This window comes from Plasmodium vinckei, assembly GCF_900681995.1.
Source record: "Plasmodium vinckei vinckei genome assembly, chromosome: PVVCY_09".
In the NCBI taxonomy this organism is placed as follows: domain Eukaryota; phylum Apicomplexa; class Aconoidasida; order Haemosporida; family Plasmodiidae; genus Plasmodium; species Plasmodium vinckei.
The window spans coordinates 752479-778590 of NC_051301.1; the positions used below are offsets into that span (position 1 = coordinate 752479).

General features: G+C 23.9%; 6 protein-coding genes across 6 annotated transcripts; 5 read left to right on the forward strand and 1 right to left on the reverse strand.

The window, feature by feature from the left end:
- Positions 1-1460: 1460 nt before the first annotated feature.
- PVVCY_0902110 (calcium-dependent protein kinase 7, putative) lies at positions 1461-7296 on the forward strand (the record flags this gene model as incomplete). Its single annotated transcript, XM_008626551.1, has 2 exons — positions 1461-1565; positions 1783-7296. 2 exons carry the CDS (start codon positions 1461-1463, stop codon positions 7294-7296), a joined length of 5619 nt encoding a protein of 1872 aa, XP_008624773.1.
- Positions 7297-8873: 1577 nt separating this feature from the next.
- On the forward strand, positions 8874-11401 carry PVVCY_0902120 (leucine-rich repeat protein; the record flags this gene model as incomplete). The annotated part of the gene is made up of 4 exons (XM_008626552.1): positions 8874-10750; positions 10842-10969; positions 11058-11167; positions 11342-11401. The coding sequence occupies 4 exons, from the start codon at positions 8874-8876 to the stop codon at positions 11399-11401; spliced, it is 2175 nt and encodes a 724-aa protein (XP_008624774.1).
- Positions 11402-11967: 566 nt separating this feature from the next.
- Positions 11968-13740, forward strand: PVVCY_0902130 (RING zinc finger protein, putative; the record flags this gene model as incomplete). Its single annotated transcript, XM_008626553.1, has 1 exon — positions 11968-13740. The coding sequence occupies one exon, from the start codon at positions 11968-11970 to the stop codon at positions 13738-13740; it is 1773 nt and encodes a 590-aa protein (XP_008624775.1).
- A 1956-nt stretch (positions 13741-15696) lies between these two features.
- On the forward strand, positions 15697-17447 carry PVVCY_0902140 (translation elongation factor EF-1, subunit alpha, putative; the record flags this gene model as incomplete). The annotated part of the gene is made up of 2 exons (XM_008626554.1): positions 15697-16411; positions 16546-17447. The coding sequence occupies 2 exons, from the start codon at positions 15697-15699 to the stop codon at positions 17445-17447; spliced, it is 1617 nt and encodes a 538-aa protein (XP_008624776.1).
- Positions 17448-18650: 1203 nt separating this feature from the next.
- Positions 18651-22043, reverse strand: PVVCY_0902150 (conserved Plasmodium protein, unknown function; the record flags this gene model as incomplete). The annotated part of the gene is made up of 1 exon (XM_008626555.1): positions 18651-22043. One exon carries the CDS (start codon positions 22041-22043, stop codon positions 18651-18653), a length of 3393 nt encoding a protein of 1130 aa, XP_008624777.1.
- Positions 22044-23919: 1876 nt separating this feature from the next.
- PVVCY_0902160 (RAP protein, putative) lies at positions 23920-26112 on the forward strand (the record flags this gene model as incomplete). Its single annotated transcript, XM_008626556.1, has 1 exon — positions 23920-26112. The coding sequence occupies one exon, from the start codon at positions 23920-23922 to the stop codon at positions 26110-26112; it is 2193 nt and encodes a 730-aa protein (XP_008624778.1).

The window sequence follows — 26112 nt, forward strand, 5'->3', positions numbered from 1 at the left end:
CAATGACATTTTTAAAAGTCGCTATCCATTTTTTTGTCGTTTTATAACCAATTTAGTAGTATATAATAAAATTTATATATTGTAACAATCCATAAAAAAATATAAATACGCGTAAGCTTAGATTGAAAATCAATAAAAGTATGTGTAAAACAATGATAAATAAACAAATAAAACATATTAAAACTTATAATTATAGAAAGGGAATTACTTCATAAACTTCATTTATATAGATTTTATATGTTGTATTATTTGAATGTTACATTAAAATTTTATAATTATATATGTTTTAGATTAATACACATTTTTATATTTATTTTTTTGATGATACTTACATTAAGACATTTTTTAAATTTTCATTGAATATATATATCGATTAAAGTTATTAACAATTTTACATTATTTATATAAATTATTATATACTATATATATCCATGAAATAAATACACACATAACTATATAAAATAAACAACTCTTATAGATTATGTTTATTAAAATTACGAGCATAGACCTTATATAAAAGATAGTAGTTTTATATTAAATTTTGTATGCATATTATATAATGTCTTAAAACATTTTTTTTATATTATGTTTTTATCCTCCTATATGTGGTTATATATAGAAATATACTAATATTTTTTTTTTACATTAAAATTATAAGTATGCTATTTTTGTAATTTTGATACTTTTTCGAAAAACGAAAAGGAATTAATTTATAAATAGAAAACTGTTTATTGTCTGTTACATATTAATACAGTGTGTAAAAATAAAAAGGAATAAATCAAAAATTGTTTAAAAAACATAATATATACCCTACATAATAATTAATGAAATAACTTACATTATACAATAATTTATCATGGCTTCCCCATATTAATTAATTTTTTTTAAATATTATTAATTGTGCCAATTCTGCATATTATCTCCTATTATTTCATAGTTACATTTCCTATCGAATAATTTTTCTGTGGTTTATTTTCGTATTTTTAAAAATAAAATATGTTTTTTTTTTGTGAAAATAAGTAAATTATTTTATTGCTTGGTTTTCCTTGTAACATATTTGAAATTCACATACTGATTTGTGATATACACGTAGATCATTAAATTGCAAGGACATATATAAACATAGACTTATATGGATATCTATATTACATATGTTTGTGTATTATGTTAAACTTTTGCTCCTAGAAAACGTGAATCAAAGAATAAATAATTTTTTTTATTTTTTACTACTAACGTAAATATATATCCATACATAAGTACACGTGCATATATACATACTATAGAATGCTGAATTAAATTTATTACGAAATAAACATTGCCAATCTATTATTTACTACAGTTGATTACTAAGTAGTTTGTTTTCGTGCAAAATATATGTATATATACATATGTAATTGTCCCATTTTTTAATAAATTACTTAAAATTTTAAATTAAGCTTTGAGTTAATTTTCCTTTTTAAATGGGCCTACAAACAGAGAAAGATAAAGAAAAGGATGATCCCAAGAAAAATTATAAATTATGTAGCAAAAAATTTGAAACAGATGAATTAGAGGTCCTCAAAAAGGTATGAAGGAAAAAATATATCTCTATATAAGTTCGTGCATATATAAATTTTAATGATATATGCGTAATATATATCTATTTACGTGTTTTACTGTGCTTCATTTTGTAAAATTGTGATATTACATTATTTAGAATAACATAGTAAAGCATATGGAGCCTTTATAAAAAAATATTACTTTCTCGATTTCATAATTTTTCTTTTTTTACACCATGTTTAGATTTACAAGGAGCTTGGAAGTAGGTCAATTTCTAACCACATTGACAAGGAGACATTCCTCCAATTTTTCCCCTTACCAGGCTTGTGGGGGGAGCGATTATTTTTAAAGTTTAATTTTAAAAATACTGGGTATATAGATTTTGAGGAATTTATAATAGGAATAGCTATATGTTGTAGAGGAACAAAAAGCGATAAAATAAATGTCCTGTTTGATATATTTGATTTAAATTCAGATGGATATATTCAAAAATCGGAGATGGTTGCTATGCTCTCAAATATACCATATATTCATAAATTAAAAAATATATTTTTTAAAAAATCAAATTCAACAAATTATTATGATGATAACTACGAAGGGAATTCAAATGAAGATCATAATGAAAATCATAATGATGGATATAACGATGATTATAATTACAATTATGTAGATTATTATGACTATAATCAAAATAATAATAACAATAATATAGCTGTAAATAATAATCAACAAATTACTAATAATAATGCAAATTATTCAGACAGTTATAATGAATATTGTGATAGTGAAAATGAGGATGAATATAATGATGAAAATTATTATTTTGATAAAATCTCCTCTGAAAAAAAAATTTCTAATGATAGTGCAAATTTAAAAGATGCTCCTCAAGGAAATTGTAATAAATGTTTAAAACAAAAAAATAGAATGATGTATAATGATAAATTATTAAGTATGAAAGAAATAGCTAAAAAAATACGAATAGAAAAAAAACATCATCTTGAAAAATGCATAAAAGATATTCGAAGAGAGCGGTATGGTAATGATCTTGAAAATCAAAGGAGTAGTAATACTATACGAAAAAATAGTAACATCATTACAAATAATACCATTAATACTTGTAAAAAAGAAAAAAAAAACACAATAAATAAAGCAGAAAGTGATGATAATAATAGTAATTCTTCTTCGAGCAGTGTTTCTAATGTTTTTACAAATGAAGATGGTGATTTTCATAATTTATGTAAAAAAAGAATAGTAAAAAATAGAAATCGTAGAAAAGGATCATACAATATGCACTATTTAAAAAATACCAATAGTGCATTTATGTCATCAACAAGTGATAGTTCTTATAGTTATGAAACTATTTCACGTATAGATAGTGATGAAATTGATAGCTTTAGTTCAAATAGAGAGCAAAGGAATGGATCCTGTAGTGGAACCTCCGATTCTTTTATTAGTATATATGGCTATTTAATTAAAAGTAGAAATAGAACAGATATACCAAATAAAAAGCGTAAGGGCAAACATGAGACGGATCATCATTTACTAATAGAAAAAAGAAAAAATAGTTGGCATGGAAGTGTACGGTCGAAATTTACTCAGGACGAAAAAGATAAAGAAATGGAAGGGAAAGAATCTGAAGAAATTGAAAAAAAAAAAAAATTACAAATGATAGATATTAATAGTAATAATAATTCAATCGAACGTAAAGAAAACGAAATCGAAGGGAAAGGGCAAGATGCCGATAATAATAATGAAGTAGCCGAAAATAAGGAGAATGGTTTAGAAAAAAAAGAAAGCGGAGAAGAAAAAAAAGATCAAGATGCAAGTAATAATAAAAATAATGATGCAGTAGAAAATAAGGATAATGTGGTAGAAAAAAAGGAAACCATTAGAAGTTCTTATAACAGAAGTGATGTAAATATTTATAAAAAAGAAAAAAAAATTGAAAAAAGAAGAAAACTATTTTCAAATGAACATTGCTTACCATCAAAAACAGCAAGAAATATATTAAACGATGAAGAAAACGAAGAATATTCTGATAAAAATGTTGATGTTGAAGAAATTGTTGATATAATGCTAGAAGAATGTGAATTTATGGATAATAATAAAATAACACAAATACAATTTAAAAGTGTCATACATAAATATGATTTTTTTTTGTATGTATTTTTTAGTTGCCTTCATGAAGATATATGGGGGTTACAAGGTAATGTATTATATGGTAGAGATTATATTAGCAATTTTGTAATAAAACCTGAAAATTTTAAAAATAAACAAATTGATGAAAATGATGAAATTATTACTGAAGATCTTTATTTTAAAATACGCCAACTATTTATTGTACAAGCTCCAGATTATGATTGTGTAAATGATAATTTATGTGTTAATTTTTTGAAAGAGCAAAGTTTGACAAATAATGGAATTGAATATCCTAGTGATGATCATACAGATAAGAAAAAAAAAGTTACTAACGAACCGGAAAATAATAATAAAACAAAAGATGAAACCTCAAAAGATGCCGAAAAGGAGACGAAAAATGAACAGCCAGGACAAACTAAAGAAGATAATAGTAATACAAATAATGCCAAAGTAACACAACCCGATACAAATGCTATAACTACTGATAAGGAATGTAAAACCTGTGATTTAGAAGATAAAGAAGTTATGAATACTCATCAAAATATCATTGAAAAAGAAAAAGAAAAGAGGGAAGATGAACCAGTAAAAGAAAATCAATTGGAAATAAAAATACAAGATAGTGAAAACAAGGATACCCATGAAATAATAACAAAAGAAATAAAAGAAAATCCCGAGAAAGTAATAAAAGAATCAAACGATCTAAATACAGAAGAACCAGTAAAACGCGAAGAAATTTCTCAAAATAATTCTGATTCCATTCTCAATATAAATAATTCCAATTCACTTAATCCAAATGATAAGGAAAATTCTACAGAAAAAGAAGGAAACCTTAATGAAAATAAAAATGATATGAATATTTTACCTAAAATAGGAAATAATACTAAGTTAGTAATTCCAGACAATATAAAACAAACACCAGGATACGAATGTGATTTTAATCTATTAACAAATTCAATGAATGATATATTTTCTAAAGAAATTGTAGAATTTATTCAAGCATCGAAAATTAGTTTCAACATCAGTGACGTGCGTAAAGAAAGAAACTCACAACATAAAGATAAGCATAAAAAAACAAAGAGAAGTATAGATAAAGTGAAAAATGATTCTAGTGCTTCCTTAACTATTAAAAAGAAACAAGGAGACGAACCTCTTAATAATACCCTTACATTTTCAGATACTGAAAAAGAAAATATAAAAAAAATAACTAATCATGAAATTATAGCATCAAATAATGATACAGAGATAGTTAATGAAATAATTACTAAGAAAGAAATTAAAGAAAAAAATATTTTGGATAATCAAAATGATTCCAAAGATCAAACTATTAATGATAATGATACAAATAAAAGTCATCTAGATGTTGATTCTGATGACATAAGCAAAGAAATCAAGAAAAGTATTGTTGCAATAAACATGCAAAATTTTGTAGAAAATAATGAAAATAACAAAATTGATGAACTAAAAGATGCAAATATCTCGAACGAACAACAAACTCAAAATGATTCTGTGAATCCAAATACAGAATTAAGCATACCTGCAAAAGTGGAAAATGATAATAAAAAAGAAGAAATTCCTGGTACATCGTTAGATGCACCTTTGGCTCCTGTAGTCGTTTCAAGCGACATATCCACAGAAGCAAAAGTAGCAAAAGAAAATGCAGTGGAAAAACCAGTGGAAGAGCAAAAAAGTAGTGAAATTGCAGATGAAATCAATGATAAAAATGTAAAAAAATCGAATTGTGAAATTGAAGATAAAAATGAAACAAAAGTAAAAAAAGAAGAAAGTTCAAGTAACGAAGATGAAAGTTGTTTTTTCGAAGGTAAAAAAAAAAAGAAAAAAAATGATGTAGCAAAAAAACATGTAAAAGATTCTAATTTATATTCATGCCCTAATTGTAAAGGACCATTTTTAATGTGCCCAAATTGTCATAGTAGATATCCAAGATTTTGTGTTAAAGAAGATAAAATAGCAATGGAATGTGAATATTGTGATTGCGAACATTGCTATTTTTATAAATGTATATATTGTAATTTTGATTTTCAAAAATGTTTAAATATGGTAAAAAAAAATTCACTAAAAGAAGGTATATTATATAAAATAGGAAAACATCTTCATCAATTTAAAGCAAGATATTATATATTATTTGATAGTTTATTATATTATTATGATAAAAAAAATAATTTAAAGCCTCGAGGATTTATGTTTTTAGAAGGATGTTATGTTGAAGTTATACCTAAAAATGATAGTATAAATAAATATGGATTTTCTATATGTCATAAAGGTACAAATCAAATACAAAAAAGAAACTTATATGTTAATACACATGAAGAAAGAGAAGAATGGTTACAAGCATTATATTCAACAACAAAACAAAATACTTTATATAATTTATATGAAATACATGAACAATTAGGACAAGGAAAATTTTCAACAGTTTACAGAGGAATCAATAAACAAACAAATTCTGAATTTGCTATCAAAGTTATTAATAATAGATCTGTTTCAATTTATGAAAAAGAACTATTACGTAGTGAAATATCCATTTTAAGATTGTTAAGACATCCAAATGTTATATTTTTAAAAGAAATAATAAATACTAAAGAAACTTTATATATATCTATGGAATTAGTAAAAGGAGGTGAATTATATGATTTTCTATTATCAGAAACAAGATTAAGTGAAATACATGCTAACAAAATTATTTCACAATTAATAAAAACAGTTGCATATTTACATAAATGTGGTATTATACATAGAGATATAAAACCTGAAAATATTTTACTAACTGATAAATCAAAAGATGCACAAATTAAATTAACAGATTTTGGATTATCTACATTATGTGCTCCTAATGAATTATTAAAAGAACCATGTGGTACATTAGCATATGTTGCTCCTGAAGTTATAACATTGCAAGGATATAATCATAAAGTAGATGCATGGTCAATTGGTGTTATATTATATTTATTGTTAAGTGGAAAACTGCCTTTCCCAATTAATAAAAATACAGAAATGAATATTCAAAAAACTTATGTACTAAGTTTTAGAGATAATATATGGAAAACTATCTCATCTTCAGCTAAAGATCTTATATCAAAATTATTGGAATTAAATGCAGAAAAACGAATTTCAGCTAGCGAAGCTTTAGAACACATATGGATAAAAAATCCAACTGCTGTTATTAATGAAAACTCAGTTATTTATAAAAATGAAGAAATTAATATTCTAAATCTACAAGATGTTAGTGTAAGTACATTTAATATACCAAAATATGCACCATATCATGCAGAAGAAAAAAAAGTTGAGGAAGAACCCAAAAATGAAAATGCATATAGTTTTCATCAAGATAATAATATGATATGTGAAAATAATTATTTCAATGATGATCCAATCATACCATTGCCATATAGTGGATCTATGATAAAAGAAACTACTGTAGATAAAAACACTACATTAGCTTCAAACGATCCAAATTCAGATAATAAGCAAGGTATAAACATAGAAAATATGGAAAATTCAGAAAATTGCAATACAGGTGATAATAAAGCTAATACCAACACACGTGATAATGAACAATCAAAAGGGGACAAATCGAAAGATGATACAACAAATGCATAAGAAATCATGCACAATATTCACTGAAAACTTCATTAAAAAGAAGAAAATATATGGGTAGAAAAAAAATATTTCTATCTCTACAATTTTGATCTCACACATATAGTACTTTTATATTGTATACTATATGTTTATGGGTAGAAGTAAATAAACTATTTTTTATTTATTTTATGTTTTTTGTGCACTTCCATGTGTATATGTATACTCCTATGAATGGATTAAAAAATTATAAGCATAATTATTTATTTGCCTAATCCTTTCTTTACATAGTCCCTTTATATTGAATTATTTTTCATTCTTTTGGGGGTATGTGGAGTTTTACATTAGCTATATTCCATATATTTTTCTATATTTTATTTTTTGAGAATATTTTGTTATTTATGTTATATATTCAATTTTATCCATTTTTTAATAATTTGAATATAAGAAAAGTTAAACTAAATTTTAAAAAATATTTTAATTTGATTATGTTAATTTTTTTCACTATAAGTATAAGGAATTATGCCTTAAAATTTTATAGTATTTTTTATCTCTTTTTGATAATCTGCCAAACTTTGTTTTTTTATGTTTATTATACGAAGCATAGCGGCATTTTTTCTTTTTTGATGTTCAAAAGGGAAAAGGATAATAGCTATAATGAACATTAAGACAGGATTTAAAAAATAAGCAAAAAAATATAGCTAAAATAAAGGTTAAAAAAAATAAATATACGCATATTCCTTTTAAAAAGACATTTTTAATATTAGCTTTTGCTGAAAAATGTAATAAAAGTAAATAAACCCTCTTTTACATTAAAAGCTTTTACTTTATTTTTCTTTGCTACTTATTTTCCTCCTCAAATTTTGAATTTCCCTTATATTGAAGTGTAAAAAAAATAATAAGATGAAATTCTTTCATTTTTTATTTAAAAAAATACATAATATGTATAAATATGCTCACACAATTTTGTAAAACATTATGAATATATGTTCATACACATTGAAAATGTAATAAAAATATATTTAATACATAACATAGTGTAATGTAATATTTGCATATTGTGTATTATTGTATTCATGTTTTCATGTAAAGCTTAAATACATATGCCAGGAATACGGCAAATAAAATATTCTTTATATGACAAGCTTATCCATAATTGGCAGGAAAATAATCATAATATATATGTACTTAATTTTTAATCATTTTTTTTAATTGGCTATTTTAAAAAAATACACAACCTTTTTAATAATCATATGTATATGTAACAAAAAATACATTTCTTTTTAATTATTCTCATATCTTTACCTTGATATTTTCCAAGACCAAAATGATAAATGGGAATTTGTAATAAAACACATAAACCATAACACACACAAAAACGTGGTTTATAAACAGTCATATAAATCGATTCTTCATATATATATATATATATATGTTATGTCTGTAATCTGTCTCTCTTTATAATCTTTAATATTTTTATTTTATATTTGTTCCGAATTTTTCTCCCCTTTGGTTTCACTTTCTTTTTTTTCAATCCCCCTAATGATTAAACATAAGAATAAAATGCAAAAAATTTACTAAAAATATTTCCAAAAAAAAAAATGAATGATAAGAAAAATATAAATATAAGTGATTTTTTTAAAAATAATAGTATAAATCGTAAGGATGGCATACATAAAAAAAGTAATGAAAATGAAGTAAGTATAAAAAAAAAAAATATATGGTCTCTGTTTTCAAATGTAACTGAAACTCTCAAAGACAAGACCAACGAAGAAACTGATAATGATAGTAGTGAAATGGATACAGATATATTTTTTACTCCTAGAAACATAACACAAAATATAGAGAAAAATACAAATAAAACCTTATTTAAAAAGACTCATGAAAATCCTGAAATTAAAAAAGAAATAGAAAACATAGCAAACAGCTTTAAACGTAAAAATAATATTTTATTAACCGATAAATCAGATAATACAATATTAAGTAGTATATTATCGACCAAAAAAATAAAACTTAACTCCGAAAAAAATGATATCCCAACAACCCCCACATATAATGCATATAAAGAGTTCTTTAAGCGAATTCGAGATCAAAACAAAAGTACTGAAATAAACAATGGGAATACGGAAAGTGATGAAATAAAAGATAAAGAAAAAAAAACAATGCACACAAATATTATGAATATTAAAGTTTGCAGTAAAATAGAAGGTGATGATGTAAACAATAGAATAATCAAATTAAATGAAAAAAATAATCAACTTAATAAATGCCATAAAATTGTGACATCTAATCAGGCAGGAAATTATGCACCATATAAGACAGAATTAGCGACCTCAGTAAAGGAAGGAAATAATAAAATCTCATTTACTTCGATAATCAAAAAGAAAAATATATGTGTCCCTGTAAATAACCATAAAAAAATAGAAATAAAAAAAAAATCAGACAATCTTATAAAAAGAACACACCACTTTAGTAAACATGATAAGTATGACATTTTTAATAATATAGGTGATGATGTATTTAGATATATATTTTCATGTGTTGAAAATAAAAATTTGATGCTATTAAATAAAAGATTTTGTAAATTTAGTCGCTTATTAAGAACAAAATTAATATATAATGAATCATTAAAAAATTCGATTTCCCCAGAAAGTATATTAAAAACAATATTTGTTTCTGCAAATATTGAGGTATTAGATTTATCAGGATGTTCACATATAACCTCCCATCATTTTAATCTACTAGCTAATTCTAATCATGTCCAATTTAATAAAACCTTAAAAGTATTATGCTTAAAAAATTGTAGTAAAATAACAGATTCAAATTTAAAATATTTGATACACAGATTTAAAAATTTGCAAACAGTCGATATAAGAAACTGCTATAAAATAAGTCACGAAGGTATATACCCATTAAAATTTAAAACTTCATTAAAAAAATTATATATGGGAAATCTTATATCTACCATTAATGTATCTAACTATCATTCTGACGACACTCTCAAAGCATTGTTTAGCGCTACCAAAAAATTTAGTGCACCTAATATCGATGCCAATTACAATACACACATTGCCAACCACACAAATATCAACGAGTCAAACTCTACTAGTATGGTAGAAGAAAATATACAATTAGATACACCACTGACCAATCTAATATGCCTTGAAATAACTTATACAAAAAATCTTACAGACATTTCAAATTTATACATGATCGGAAAAAATTTAAAAATACTTAATTTAAAAGGATGTAATATTGATAATTCTTCATCCATTATTTTTAAAAACTTTCCAAATCTTTTAGCTTTAAATTTGGCTGATACTAAAATATCAAATGATGTTATTGAAACTGTATGCAATACCTCAAAAGGCTTGAAAACCCTTGATATATCAAAAACATTTGAAATACGCAACAGTACAATTTTTAAAATCCCCCGATCTTTAACAGGGCTAAAAAAAATAAAAATCGCCTCTCTCTCGTAAGTTAAACAGATTAATCCATACATAATAAAAGATGATATATATTTACATATACTAAACCCAAATAATTTTTTTTTTTTTTTTTTACAGAAATGTAGACAATTTTTGCATAAGAGAAATTTTTAAGTATTGCAAAAATTTAACATCAATCGATTTTTCAAACTGTTGGAAAGTCAATAATAGTTTTTGCAATATGAATGGGCTAGAAATAGCATCAGGTAAGTATATTAGCATATATTTTTACGTATTATTAAAAACCAAACAAAAGTTCTTTTATTTACAAATTTAATGTAATTTTACTTATAGGAAATAAATTAAAAGATGTTGGAGCGTATCAATGTTCAATTGATAGATCAGTGTGTGAAGAAGCTTTATTAAGAATGGGATGTACATCCATCCGTGTTCACATTTATAATGTAAAATACATTAACTATGACATAATATTGTATATACAATCTTTATCCATTCTTTTCCTTTTTTATATTATTACTTATGAAGTCAATGCACTAGTTATATATATATATATATGAATATATTTTGCATTTCCATACAAATAATTTACTACACTTTTATTGTTTATTCATTTACAGGAGTTGAAAATGTTTGAGACATCAATTTATACCGACATTGCATCCCTTGAGCAGGATTAAAAAAAATGTGAGTACGGTATAATATACATATTTTGGAATTTCCTTTAAAATAATTAAATTTGTTAATATCATTTATTTTTTTTTAAGTTAAAATTCGATTTATAATTTTTTTTTAAGTATTTTCATATTTTATTAAACTTTGCATAATTTGCATATTTTTATTTTCCACGTTTTTTTTTTTAAATAAATCTTTTTTTTTCGTAGTGCATAAAATATAAAATAAACAGACCTTCAAAAAGCGCATATAAAAATATATAATGCAAGTTTATTAATTTTATATATAAAATTTCCTTAAATAACATAAAAATATAATAATATCAATGATGATATAATTTTTAATAATATATAATTTCTTTTTCTATTTTTAATCAATAATAAAAAAAAAGAATATATAATTTTTCCATAAAATAATAAAAAAAAAATTTCAAATAATATAGCCAAATAGTATAATAAAAAATAATATGCTATAAATTAAATTCCTAAAAATTAAAAAACACAAAATATAAAAATCATCAAATATATAATGAAAAAAATTAATACAAAAAGTATTAATTAATTATATTGAAATGGCTGAGCAAAGAAAATTAAAGGATAATTTTCAATCAGCTGTAAATTCTTCTATGCATGAAGCAAATGAAAAGAATGAAGAAGAACAGGAACTGAACGAAACAGCAAAAGCTGACAAAATGAACGAGGCAAGTAGTGGCACAATTAAAAATAGTAAACCAAGCAATACAGATGATATTAAGATGGAAGATAAAGAAATTGATAATACTATGGAATTGAAAAAAAATGAATCTTCAAATGCTGAAGTAAATATATTTGAGGACGCAAAAGAATATGATGAAAATGAAGGCGAAATTGCAAAAAACCAAAATACAAATAATAATAATAATAATTCAAATAAAAATTCTGAACATAATAACAAAGATAATGAAAAACAAATATCATCAGATCTTGAATGCGTAATTTGTATGAAGCTTTTAATAATGCCTGTGACCATACCTTGTGGTCATAATTTTTGTAGAGATTGTTTAGAGAAAGCAAAAGAATATAATGATACATGCCCATTATGTAGATCACATATGGGTGATAAACAAAATGTAAATATATTATTAGCAGAACTAATAAAAGAAAAATATCCAAAAGCATATGCAAAAAGATTAAAAGATATCGAAATTCTAAAAATTGAAAAAGAAAAAAAAGTATTGAAAGAAAGATTTGAGGCTATTAAAAATTCTTCTATGATCCCCATCTTTAAAGCCCCATTATCATTTGGCCCATATTTTCCTGGAGAAATTTTTCATATAAATATTTATAATAAAAAATTTTTAGATCTTGTTGAATTAATATCTAACGAAGGTATATTTGCTATTACCTCTAATAATAATAAACACAATGACAAAATGTATGGTATTCATGTTAAAATTTTAGAACGATGTATCACTACTCAAGCATTTATAGTTAAATGTATTGCTAACTATAGAGTTATTTTATATAATATAATATATTTTAGCCAATATGATTATGATATAGCTAGCCATTCACCTTTATTCGATGAATCGATTCCTGTAAATTTTTTTGATTATAATTTAAGTCTCCGCTTAGATGTAACTGATTCTGAATCTAAAACAGTTACATCTCAGATAAATACATCTAACAATAACTCATCTACTATTTCTTCTACAAATAATGACAATATTAGATGCCGAAAAGAATCAAGATATAGCTTTATTGACGAAGAAATAATAAAATTAGATGCATTAAAAAAATTATTAAATAAAATTGAAGTTGAAGATGATATAAAATCCATTTCATTTTATTATGAGCAATATAAAGAAATTGTTTATAATGAAAAAGATAAAACTGCTACTACAACCCATGCAGATATTAATAATCCTATATACGCTGCACAAAAATATTATTCTTGTATTATTTTTTCAAGGATATGTTTATTATGTATAAAATATCAATTAAACCGTTTTGGAAATGCAGGATTCCGGTTATTTAATTCAAAATTTAGAAATATAAAATTAACATCATCGGAACCATCAAATGCAGAATTAGAAAATTTTTCTTTTTCGTTAAGTAGTGCTATTATATCTAGATCTATACAAAAATGGACATGGTTTAAAACAACAAATACTACTGAAAGATTAGAAAGCATAACACAATATTTTTTAAAAAAAAAAAATAAAAGTATTCTTGCTCTTGATAATTCACGATCTCCTATTATTCATAGGCTTTTTATGTTAGATTCCATTACATCTTCTTTATTAATCCTTGTATTTATTTCTTTTGTTGTCTTTGTAAAATATTTTTTTTACTACAATACATAAGAAAATATATAAGTTATTCCATATGTAGTCTATTTTTTAGTTATTGCTTTGTTTTCCATTTTTTTTTATAATCCAAATTATTTCAATGTGCAATATGATTCCGTCATTTGTGCCCCTACACTAGTTTATTATTTTTTAGTCTATTTTTTCTTATTTTTTAATACTTTGTGTTAAAATTTTTCAATAAAACTAAACCCTCTTTTATTTTTTTTAATATATCTATTATAAAAATATTATAGTAACGCCACCATTTTTACGATACTTCATTTTACAATCAGTAAATCCTTTAAATCATAATAAGGAAAAAACTAATACGATATTTGTAAACCCGTTTTACTAATATTTTAAATAAAAATAAAATATGTCCATAATAAAAAATTAAAGAAATTGTTCTCACACATAACTACACACATTTTGTGTTACTACATGTTTTCATAATATATATGTATATTATATTTCAAACATTTTTTTACATAGGTAAAGTATTATTAGGCATGACAAATAGCAGAACTATTATTATTTCTCGTTAAGGTTTTATTTTTATAGTATATAGTTACTACTGTTTTTCTATTATTTTTATATAAAAAAGATGAAAATCACGAGGAAAATAATATTGGCCGTAAGTTTGACATTATAGTCTTATTACATATTTACAATATATATCCTTTGAAATTATTATTTTTAAACTATCATAAATATCATAATATATGTTTATATTTTCTTTAAAATACAACACCACCCATGATAGCAAAAATGACGCGAAGGAGAATTAATAGGGAAGTTAAATTGACAATTTCGTATGGCTACATATTTATGTGTATAAACATAATACCATAGAGAATGAGATTTATTTTACAACAATAATAATATTGTTTTACTATTTTTTTTTCATATTTCATTTAGTTATAAAATATGTATATAATGCACATGTTTTATTTATTCTATAGCTTTATGGCTAATTTTTTATGCCTATCAAAAAGTTGGGAAATTTTATTTTTTTTTAACCGATTTTTTTAAATACTTTTTTTTAATTAAAAAAAAAAATTCAATGATCTTAAATAATTTATATAATAACTTTTATTAATACAATTTTAATTTATGGTAATCATATTTTTTCCTTTTTTCTAAATTGTATGGAATAAAAAATTAAAAATATATCAAGTACTATGCATAATGCATGCATGTATAGCATATACATTTGGGCTCGCCACGTTACTTTTACTTTAATGTATATATATATACTTTCCTTTAAATAATAATAATAATAATATATACGCATATCCATATTATATATATATATATATAATATGCATAATATATATTATTATATGCTAAGAATATGATGTTGGAAAAAAAACGTTGCATTTTATAATTAATACACTATGATCAGGTTTATTACTTTGCATTAAAATTAATAAGGAAATATATTATTATTATTTTATTATGTATTTTAAAACAATTCTATATAAGATTATGGACAAATAAAAGAAAAGAGAAAAAATCTTAAGGAATAATACACAAAAGAGAGAGACTTATTTTCCTTACTTGTAATAAAGTATTAAGAGGAATAATATAAAACAAAGAAAAAATATAATCATTTTTTCTTTTTAAATTAATTACTAAAAATTATTTTATAATTGTTTATAAATTTCCTCATTTTTAAATGTAAGATTTAATTTTAAATATATTTTTTAGGAATTTTTCATATCCTTTTTTTTACATACATATATATTTATTTAGGGTGTATATAGTTGTGCATATTTTACTTTTTATTGTAACAAAAATGTTTATATGATATGTAAATATCTGCATATTTTTGTCAGTTGGTTTTTGAAACTTCCATACTTGATATATGCATATGTATATGTATATATGCATGTACTTCATCATTTATTTTCTCGTTGCATATTTTGACCCATACATATAAAATATATTTTTTTCACCTTCCCTGGGCAGATGAATAATGAGCCTTTTACTTTCAATGCAAATGCTCCTGTGTATTATCCCGGTACACCATATAATGTAGAGGATAAAAATAAAACAAACGAGCAAAATGAAGGAAATATAGATTCAAACAATGTAATCTCTGAAAATATTAACGATGGGGGTTCAATAGCTGAAGTTGAAAATAAATTAAGCAAAATGAGTTTAACCCCTGAAAAAAATGAAGAAATAGAAGTTGCAAAAGTAGAAAAAGAAACACAAGAAGATAAAGGGGTAGATAAAAAAGTCAATTTAGTACAAGTTGATTCTAGACCCCATTTAAATATTATATTTATTGGTCATGTAGATGCTGGAAAATCGACAGCATGTGGAAATATTTTATATATTTTAGGATATGTTGATGATAGAACAATTGAAAAATATGAAAGAGAAGCAAAAGAAAAAAACAGAGAAAGTTGGTTTTTAGCATTTATTATGGATATAAATGAAGAAGAAAGGCAAAAGGGAAAAACTGTAGAAGTAGGTCGAGCACATTTCGAAACAAAAGATAGAAGGTTTACTATTTTAGATGCACCAGGACATAAAAATTTTATACCAAATATGATTAGTGGTGCAGCTCAAGCAGATATAGGTGTATTAATTATATCTGCAAGAAAGGGGGAATTTGAAACTGGCTTTGAAAGGGGAGGACAAACAAGAGAACATACCTTGCTGGCAAAAACATTAGGTAAATAGTGCAAATAAATGTATAATTATACTTGATAATATATTATTATTCCGTTTTGTTTAGTCAATATATACACTTAACATATTATCATAATAATTATAACATTTTTGACGTATCCATGTTTTTTTTTACAGGAATAAATCAACTAATAGTTGCGATAAACAAAATGGATGACCCAACATGTAATTGGAGTGAAAGCAGATATGATGAAATTCAAAAAAAAATAACTCCATTTATAAAATCATGTGGATATAATATAAATAAAGATGTATTTTTTGTCCCAATATCTGGATTATCAGGCCAAAATTTATCTGAACATATATCCGATAAAAATTCAAAATTATATGATCCACGAGGTAGCTGGTATGATATATCAAAACCAACTTTATTTCAAATTTTAAATTCTTTATCTCCACCACCTTGGGATGAAAATGGCCCATTAAGAATTCCATTATTAGAAGGATATAAAGACAACGGTATAGTTGCTGTTGGTAAAATTGAATCAGGAACATTATATGGAAATAATATGAATTGCATTCTAATGCCAAATAAAGTTAAAGTCAAAGTTACTAACGTATATGTAGAAGATGATGAAGTTCCTTATGCTAAGCCTGGAGAAAATGTTCGTGTCAAATTATTAGGAGTAGAAGAAGATCAGATTAGTAAAGGTTTTGTATTATGTGATTCATTGAGCTTATGCTCTGTTGTTAGCGAATTTATAGGTAGAGTAGCAATTGTTGAATTGTTAGAACATAAACCAATTATAACAGCAGGATATTTTTGTATATTCCATGCTCATACAACATGTGAAGAAATACAATTCATTGATATGTTAGAAGTTATAGATAAAAAATCGAAAAAAAAAAAAATTAAACCCAAATTTATTAAAAACGATTGTATTGTTACTGCACACTTTTTATTATCAAATCCAGTTTGTATAGAGGTTTATGATAAGTTGCCACAATTAGGAAGATTCACTTTGAGAGATCAAGGAAGAACTATAGCCATAGGAAAAATTCTCGAATTAAAAAATTAAAACATCAAAGTTCCTGTTGAAAATTATTACAAAATTACAAAGCCTAGGAAATTGTATACACATATCTAAAATGCTATTCTTCTTTTTTTCGTTTCTAAACGGATCCACTATTTTAAACGAACCGATATAGGATGGAAACAAAAGAAAAACAATACATGTTTTATAATACATATATTTTTTCTTCAATTTTATATCTGAATAATACGATATATATTTCATGTGCCACTTTTTTTTTTCATTTTTTTCTTTTTTTTTGAAAATTTCAAGAAAAAGTTTATTACATATGTGCACATACGCTTTCAAAAATATTGTATTGAGTATGTACATATACATGCGCATACTACATTTTATGCATATACCACGTACATGTATGTACGATATATTTTTATCTTTTTCATCTGATGTATTTACTATACCACGAGATTAGAACCTTTTGCCCAAAACATAATCGGCATACATAATATTAATTATATTTGTAATAGAAAATATAACAATCTTTGCAAATATCACCTTACTTTATATTTGCGAATATGAAATCAGTTACTATTGGATCAAACATATTCCCATAAACATTTCTTTCCTTAACATATTCAAACCCATATAGACCAAATATATTTTTACCATACACTCATGTATGCAATGTGTAAATTGTATTTATAAATTTAAAAAGAAAGTTTTCCATAAAGGAAGTAAAAATTTCATATATAGGTAAAATATATATATGCGAAAATTTTACAAGGTATAAAATTAAACAATAACAAATTTAAATGGAAAATATATACATGTACAATAAAAATATATATATGACATTAAACAGATGAAAAATAGCATTCTATACTATTTTGAAAAAATAACAAATTATATAGATATGTAAACAGTAGGTTTTACGATACTATAAAAAAAATGGAATATGAAATATATTGAATAATAATATGGACTAAGTGTTGTTATATGCTTAACAATTTTAATTCTATTCCTTTTTTATATGACAATTATTATAATCAATTATTTAATCTATTTTTATTTCCACTTATAAGCCATAAAAGCATGTCTGTTTCAAAAATGTAAATATTATACTAAGATCCCTATACCATCATGACCATATATATATATATATATGCAAAAAATGGTATATATTTATTTTTTTTTTCGTAATTCAACATTTTCATATGTGCTTTTCTTATTTGCCAAGCTTCACTTTTCTTATAGGTGTAATTTTCTCTGTTTAAAAAGATAGGTAACTAGAGTGCTATTTTTTAATATATAACAAAATATAACAGAAAAAATTATGACCCATATTATAAACCAAATTAAGACCTCATTATTATTCATTATTAAATCTTCTTGTAAAGACAAATCAATATTTGCTATAATCTTTTCTCTTTTAGCACTACTTGTTTTTAAGCTCTTTGATATAATACTTTTAAAATATTGTGGTAAAACAAAATAATTATTTGCAACGTCATACTTTTCTTTATTATGATGGAAATATAATGTAGGTAAAATCCAATTTAAAATTATACCAGGATATGTATATGTATTTAAAATTGTTTTAAAAGCTTCTATTCTCATTTGGTCCCTTGCACCATTATATACTTCATTAAGAGTTGTTGTAATTTTCTTAATTAAATCGATTGATAAAGAATTTATATTTTCACTATTATATATTAAATCAGGATTTTCATAATATTCATATGGTATTTGTGTTAATACTATAAATTTGTTGATATCCTTATTATGACTTTTATCTGTTATAACAACACAACCACTAAACATGGCATCAATAACCATTTTATTTAACATACCTGCAAATTTTGAGCTAATTACACAAATTTTACTTCTATGTAACATGTCAGAATATTCTTTCATTTTATTTTTTATAAGTTTATGAGTTGTTTGTAATCCCCAAACTTTCCAATAATATGCATCAACTTCATATTTACGTATTCGGTCTTTTAAATTATTTATATTCTTATTATATATATGATCCATAATTTTTTGTATAAGAAAATCATTATAGTTACTCGATGTTGTATTATATAAATATAAAATATCTATATCTCTATTATTTAAGTCAAACATACCAACAGGTGGATTTTTAAAATTACACTCAGGTACAAACAAATCAAGTAATGAATAACTTAATTTTAAACTTCTTCTATATCTACTTTCAATTTTTTCTGCGATATCATAATAAAATCGAGAATTCGGGTTATACCCATTTTCATGTGATCTTATCTCAAAACACATATCTACGTGTTTAGAACAACATGGATTTATACCATGAGGTAAAAATGCCCACAAGGTATGTTCATTTATATTATCATCATCGGTATTCCATAATTCATTACTATCTGAATCAGTAGTGTCATCAGAATAATTATTACTACTTTTCTTTATATCCTTTTTCTTTTTGTGCTTATTTGTGATAACATTGTGTGTACTATTATTAGATACTTTGTTCCATATATTGTTATTTAACTTATTTTTCTCTGTTTCTATATCTATACTATTCAATGGGTTATATTCAAATATGTTTACTTGGTTTTGAAAAAATATGTGGGGAATTAAATTCATATACGATTTTTTCACATTGCTATCCCATCCATCATTTATAAATATCAAGGTTGTCATCTTAGGCATGTTTTTCAAAAAAAAATAATGATTATAATAATTAGATATAAAGCTACTATGAACAAATATTAAATCAAATGGTTCACGACCTATTTGGTGATCATATTTATGTAATAATGTATGTAAATTTTTTGTAAAAAATAAAGGATAATATTTAAATCCATATCCCCACATATATACATTCCATTTTAATTGACTCTCCATTATATCATATAAATTAAAAAAATATCGATCTGTTGATGATGAAAATGATTTCTTTGTTGCCAAAAATAAAACACGTGGAACTCTTAGTACATATTCATTGACATTCTTTATATTGGATTTAGCATTTAATGGTGGTAAAGGAACAAGAAACGATTTTGATTTTTTAAAATGGTTGTTTTGTGTGTGATCATTTATATATTTAGTCACCATCGAATTTACATCCATATTTAAACTTCCTAGCATATATTCTAAATTACTATAATTAATATATGAATATATACATTTTTTTACTTTATTTGAAAAACAATTGCATTCATGTAAATTGTCTTTACCCCCTTGTAATATACCTCTTAATAATGAATCGTTTTCAATTTCATCATGTTTTATTGTATGAATATTAATTGTACCACTATCCTTTGCATCCTTATTATCTAATTCATTAATATCTTCAAACATTTCATTTTTTTTATCTTTTTCCAAATCACTCATTTCATCATATACTATACCTTTTTTTGCTATATCATATATCTTATTCTCAAAATTATCATCTATATTATATTTATTTTTTATATCATCTTCACTTATCATATCATTTAATAATTGCCCTTCATATGAATATGAATTATATTTCTCTTTTAATGTAGAAATATGACTTCTCAGTTTTGCATTTTTTTCATTGATTTCTTTAATATTAGTAAGAGCTTTATTTTTATTTACTAAAGATTCTAATTGATTTAATAATTCTCTTTCATCATGGTTATACTGTGATAACATTGCCTGTTTTGATTTTTCGGAAAAATGATCAACACTATTATCTAATGAATATGGTGCGTCTTTATGAATATCATCGTTTAACCAATTTCCAAATAATGAATGAATATCGTTAAGCGGACTCTTGTTATTTCCATCTCCGTCCTTTTTACCATAATTTCCAAGCAAGCTTGCTATACCATCAAGCATGTTTCCTATTTTTTCGTTTTCTCCATTTTTACCTGCATTTCCAAAGAGCTTTACTAAATTTTCGAGTGGATTTTTCTCGTTTGAATTTCCATTCGTTTTCCCTAAATTTCCAAACAATTTTGTTAAATTTTCAAGCCCATAATCTACATTGTGATCGCCGTTCGTTTTCCCCAAATTCCCAAACAATTTTGCTAAACTCTCAAGTCCTTGACCTCCATTTTGATTTCCATCCGTTTTGCCCATATTCCCAAACAATTTTGCTAAACTCTCAAGTCCCTGACCTACATTTTGGCTTCCATCCGTTTTACCCATATTCCCAAGCAATTTTGTTAAATTTTCGAGTGGATTATTCACGTTTGAATTTCCATCCGTTTTCCCTAAATTTCCAAACAATTTTGTTAAATTCTCAAGTCCGTGATCTCCATTTTGGTTTCCATCCGTTTTACCCATATTCCCAAGCAATTTTGTTAAATTTTCGAGCGCATTTCCTAGTTTTGCATTATTATCATTATTCGAATGACTAAGCTTATTTATTACGTCCATTACATGATCAGTATTAGTATTATTATTATTAGTATTATTTGGCTGATTTCCATTATTTTGAGGCGAACTATCCTTATTTTTAGCTTTTAAAGAATCCAAAATGCTTTGAATCTGACTTAAATCTATCCCATGCTGGTTTCCTCCTGCACCATTGTTTTTAGCATCATTGTTATTTGATTGATTATTTTCATTTGAACAATTTATGCATACTAAAACAAGCAAATATAAAAGCACACATCTAATCAATAAAGTCATTTCTACGAAAAAATTATTTCAGGGTAATAACAATATTATAGCATTAAGCTTGAAACATGGAAAGAGATTACAAAAAGGGGGAAATATAAAAATAAATAATGAATTTCAAGTATTTACAAAAATTTACTTTTTTTAGACATAATAAACATAAAATAACACTTTTAAATTAAAGTTAATAATGTTACTAATACGGAAATAAAATTGCAAATAATGCTTATAATAATTCACATTATTTTTATAAATGTAGGAATAATATCATATAAATGCATGTATATATTATTAGCAACTATAAAAATGCAAGGTATTTCATTGTAGCGTAAAATTAATGCTTACTTCGTGGATTAGCAAACTATAATTTTACTTTGATTTGTTTCCCTTTTTCTTTTTTTGTTTTATGTGTAAACAGTTCATGCTTAAAATTAAAAAATATAAAAATTCTTAAAAAAAATAATATAACTAGGCATTTTTTATTCTCTATGGTTATGTGAAATAGAGGGGAAAATATGGATATTTACATAACACTAAATCATGTTTTGATATGTCAAAAATGCACATATTAATACACATATATGTATACATATGCTTACTTTATATATCTAGGCATATATAAATGTATTATAATGAACATGGAAGTATAAAATATAATTTTTACATCCCTCTATATCTCAATACTCAGGTATGCATATTATATATACATGACGCATGATGTGTGGATATCTCTAATTGTGGGTTGTATTGTTGTGTCAATTTGAAGATGAAACATTTCCAAAAAATGAAATAAAATAAATATAGTTTTGTTAATGCAAACTTAATAATACTATCAAAATCATATGGATATATTTTGCTATATAATGAACATATATAATCATTTATATGTAATATGTATATAATAAATTATCATATTTAAACTCGTGTTTTTTATCACTTTAATTATTCTTTCATTTCGTTAATCATCATTTTATTTATTTTTTGTTAAGCATATATCTACAAACACATACAATACAAAAATAGCATTGCATTTAAGTACCTATATATAAATATTATGAATAAAAAATATAACAATAATATATATTACTAATATAAATAATACAAGCTGAATTGAAATATCTATTTTTGCATTCTATTATTCAATAAAAGAAATGCTTTATTGGATATCATAAATTTATAATATGATAAAATAATTTAAATATAAGCCATGAATTTTTGAAAAAAAATATACTTATATAAATTTTTTTATAATTACAAAAAGTGATTAATATGTATATAATATAAGAAAAAAAGGAGCAAAATGGAAGCGCAAAATCCCATAATATATATATATATATATATATATATATATATATATGCAAAACAAAACAGACGTTATAATAATATAATAAATGGGTAGATTAATAATACATAAATATGTACAATATATAATATATATTATTAAAAAAAAAAAAAAGCTATTATGTTCAGGAAATTGTTACAAAATCACCTGTACGGCAATAAATAATTATTGCATTTTTCTTTTTTGTTTTTTTTTTTCAAAGTAATAGCTTTTAATTTAATAAGAATTAATATTTTGTTATACATATTTTAATGGCATATATAAGCACGCATATATACATTATATAATGTATATATTGTGTATATAATACTATATTTTATAGGAATGAAATTATTTTCAACTTTAATAGGAAAAATATGGTTTATAAACTATTACACATTTTAACTTCTTAACGTTCATAAATAACATATTTATGTAATACATAGATTTAATTTTGTGGGTACTATATTATGCACAGTTCATATAATTAGGGATTTTTTTAGAAAAGTAGTCCTTGAAAATGCCCCTTGAAAAATGTGTGTTGGAAAATTATAATCCATCTTTAGAATGTTTTTTACAAATGTGAAATTTATAAGTAAATTAGCAAAAGAAAAAATTTTGAAAAGAAAAAGCTGGGTCAAAAGAAATAAAAAATGGATGTTACCTAAGGTTGAGAAATCATATTTAAAACAGGAACAGGATTTTGCGGTTCCACATAAAACAATACCATTGAATGAGAATGTAAAACATTCCCCAGTAAAAAATATTATGGCTTCTGATGAATTTAATAAAGAAGGAAATTTCTTTCATGAAAGAAACTATGATAAAATATTAGACGAATTAAAAAAAAGTGAGAAAAAAAGATTGAAACCTCACGAATATAAAAAAATGCTTAAAAGGGATGCTAAAAGCACACCTCCAAATGATGATAAAGTAAATTTAAAACGATTATTGATGAAAGGAAAAGAAAATATGAATTTAGGTATTAATGATATTAAAGACGAAGATAAAGAAAATAAGAAAAAAGAATTAAACACATTTTGGTATATGCCTAATCCATTTGAAAAAAAAGGAGTATATGGAATGAAGGAAAACAATTTTTATAAATCCTTTATAAAGGATAGAGAAAGACAATTTGATAAAGTCGATATGAAAAAGTTAAATGAAAACGAAAGAAAATTATTAAATAAAATAACTAATAGTAATATTTCTAACAACAAACATAACAATATAAGTAATGAATTATTAGATAAAAATGTATCATCGGAAATGTTGGAAGAAAAAAAGGAAAAAAAAATCCGAATCAATCCGAACAAATATTGGTTTTCTGAAAATTATTCTACTCCTGATATATCAACAATAAATACAGTAAGAGCTAGAGAATTAAGATTTTTAATGATGAATGAGGCAAAATTAGTTAGAAAGGGAAAAAATGTTGATGTAGATATTTGGCTAGCTTTTATGAATAGAGTAATAAATTTGTCAACCAAAGTTCATGTACGTAGTTTGTTAAGATATTTACAAACTATTGCATCTGTTAAAGTTACTAATAAAAAGTTAATAAACAATTTAATGTGTGAAATTTTTAAAAGAGAAAATACTATGAAACCAAAGCACTATGTATATCTATTCCAAAGTTGTTCAAGATTAAAATGGAATGATTTCAAATTAATTTATGCATTAAAAAACATGACATTGTGTTGGTCTATTTTAAGAAATAACTTTTTGATAAAATCTGCAAATTCTATTTCAAAATTAGGCTTAGCAAATAATGTGTATAGCAAAGCTTTACAAATAACTCTAGAAGAGCGATTAAATAATTTCACAGGGAAAGATTTAAAAGCAATTAAGGCTATAACTTTTTTAGAGCTTTTTAATGAAGAAATGATAATAAAATTTGTTAGTCTTGCAACTTTTTATAAAGAACATTTTAATTATTACACAAGGCATTTGCAAATACTATATTTATATATTGTGTTATTTCACGAATCAATATATTACAAGCTTACTGATGAACAACGATATTTTTTACAGCAATATTCAAGAGAGGGGAATTTAAAAAAAATAAAAAAATTGGATCATATAAATCAATTAAAAACGTTAGTTAAAAATGAAAGCCCAAAGAAAGCTATATTAAACAGTGATGGCGAATACTCAGAAAGTGATGAGTTTTCTGAAAATGATGATGACTGGCCAGAAAGTGATGAAGAATGGTCTGAAAGCGACGAAGAATATTCAGACAATCCTGAACATAATGAAGCACCTTCTTTATTGGAAGAGAATGATAATAATATAAATACACAACACAATGAAAAATTATTAAATACGGAAAATGCAACGAATCATATTAATAGCTATAATTTAGAAAGTAAAGAAAAACCCATAGTTAAAATAGGAAACAAAATATGTGGTGGATATACAAGTACATTACATAAAGAAATTAGTGATGTACTTAATGTGCTAAAAATTGATCATTTAAATTCAATTAAATGTGGGCCTTTTATAGTTGATATTTATCATCCGGAATCAAATTATATTATTGAATTAAATGCACATTTTCAATATTATATAAATTCTGAAGGTTTAACAACCTTGTCAAAATGGAGACATAAGTTTTTATCACAGATGGGATATAATATAATTTATATATCACATCGAATATGGAGTAATTTACCTACAGATAAACAAAAAATTGATTACATATCTAATACTCTACCTAATATTATATTGAAAAATTCATCTCTTTTTATTCAGAATTAA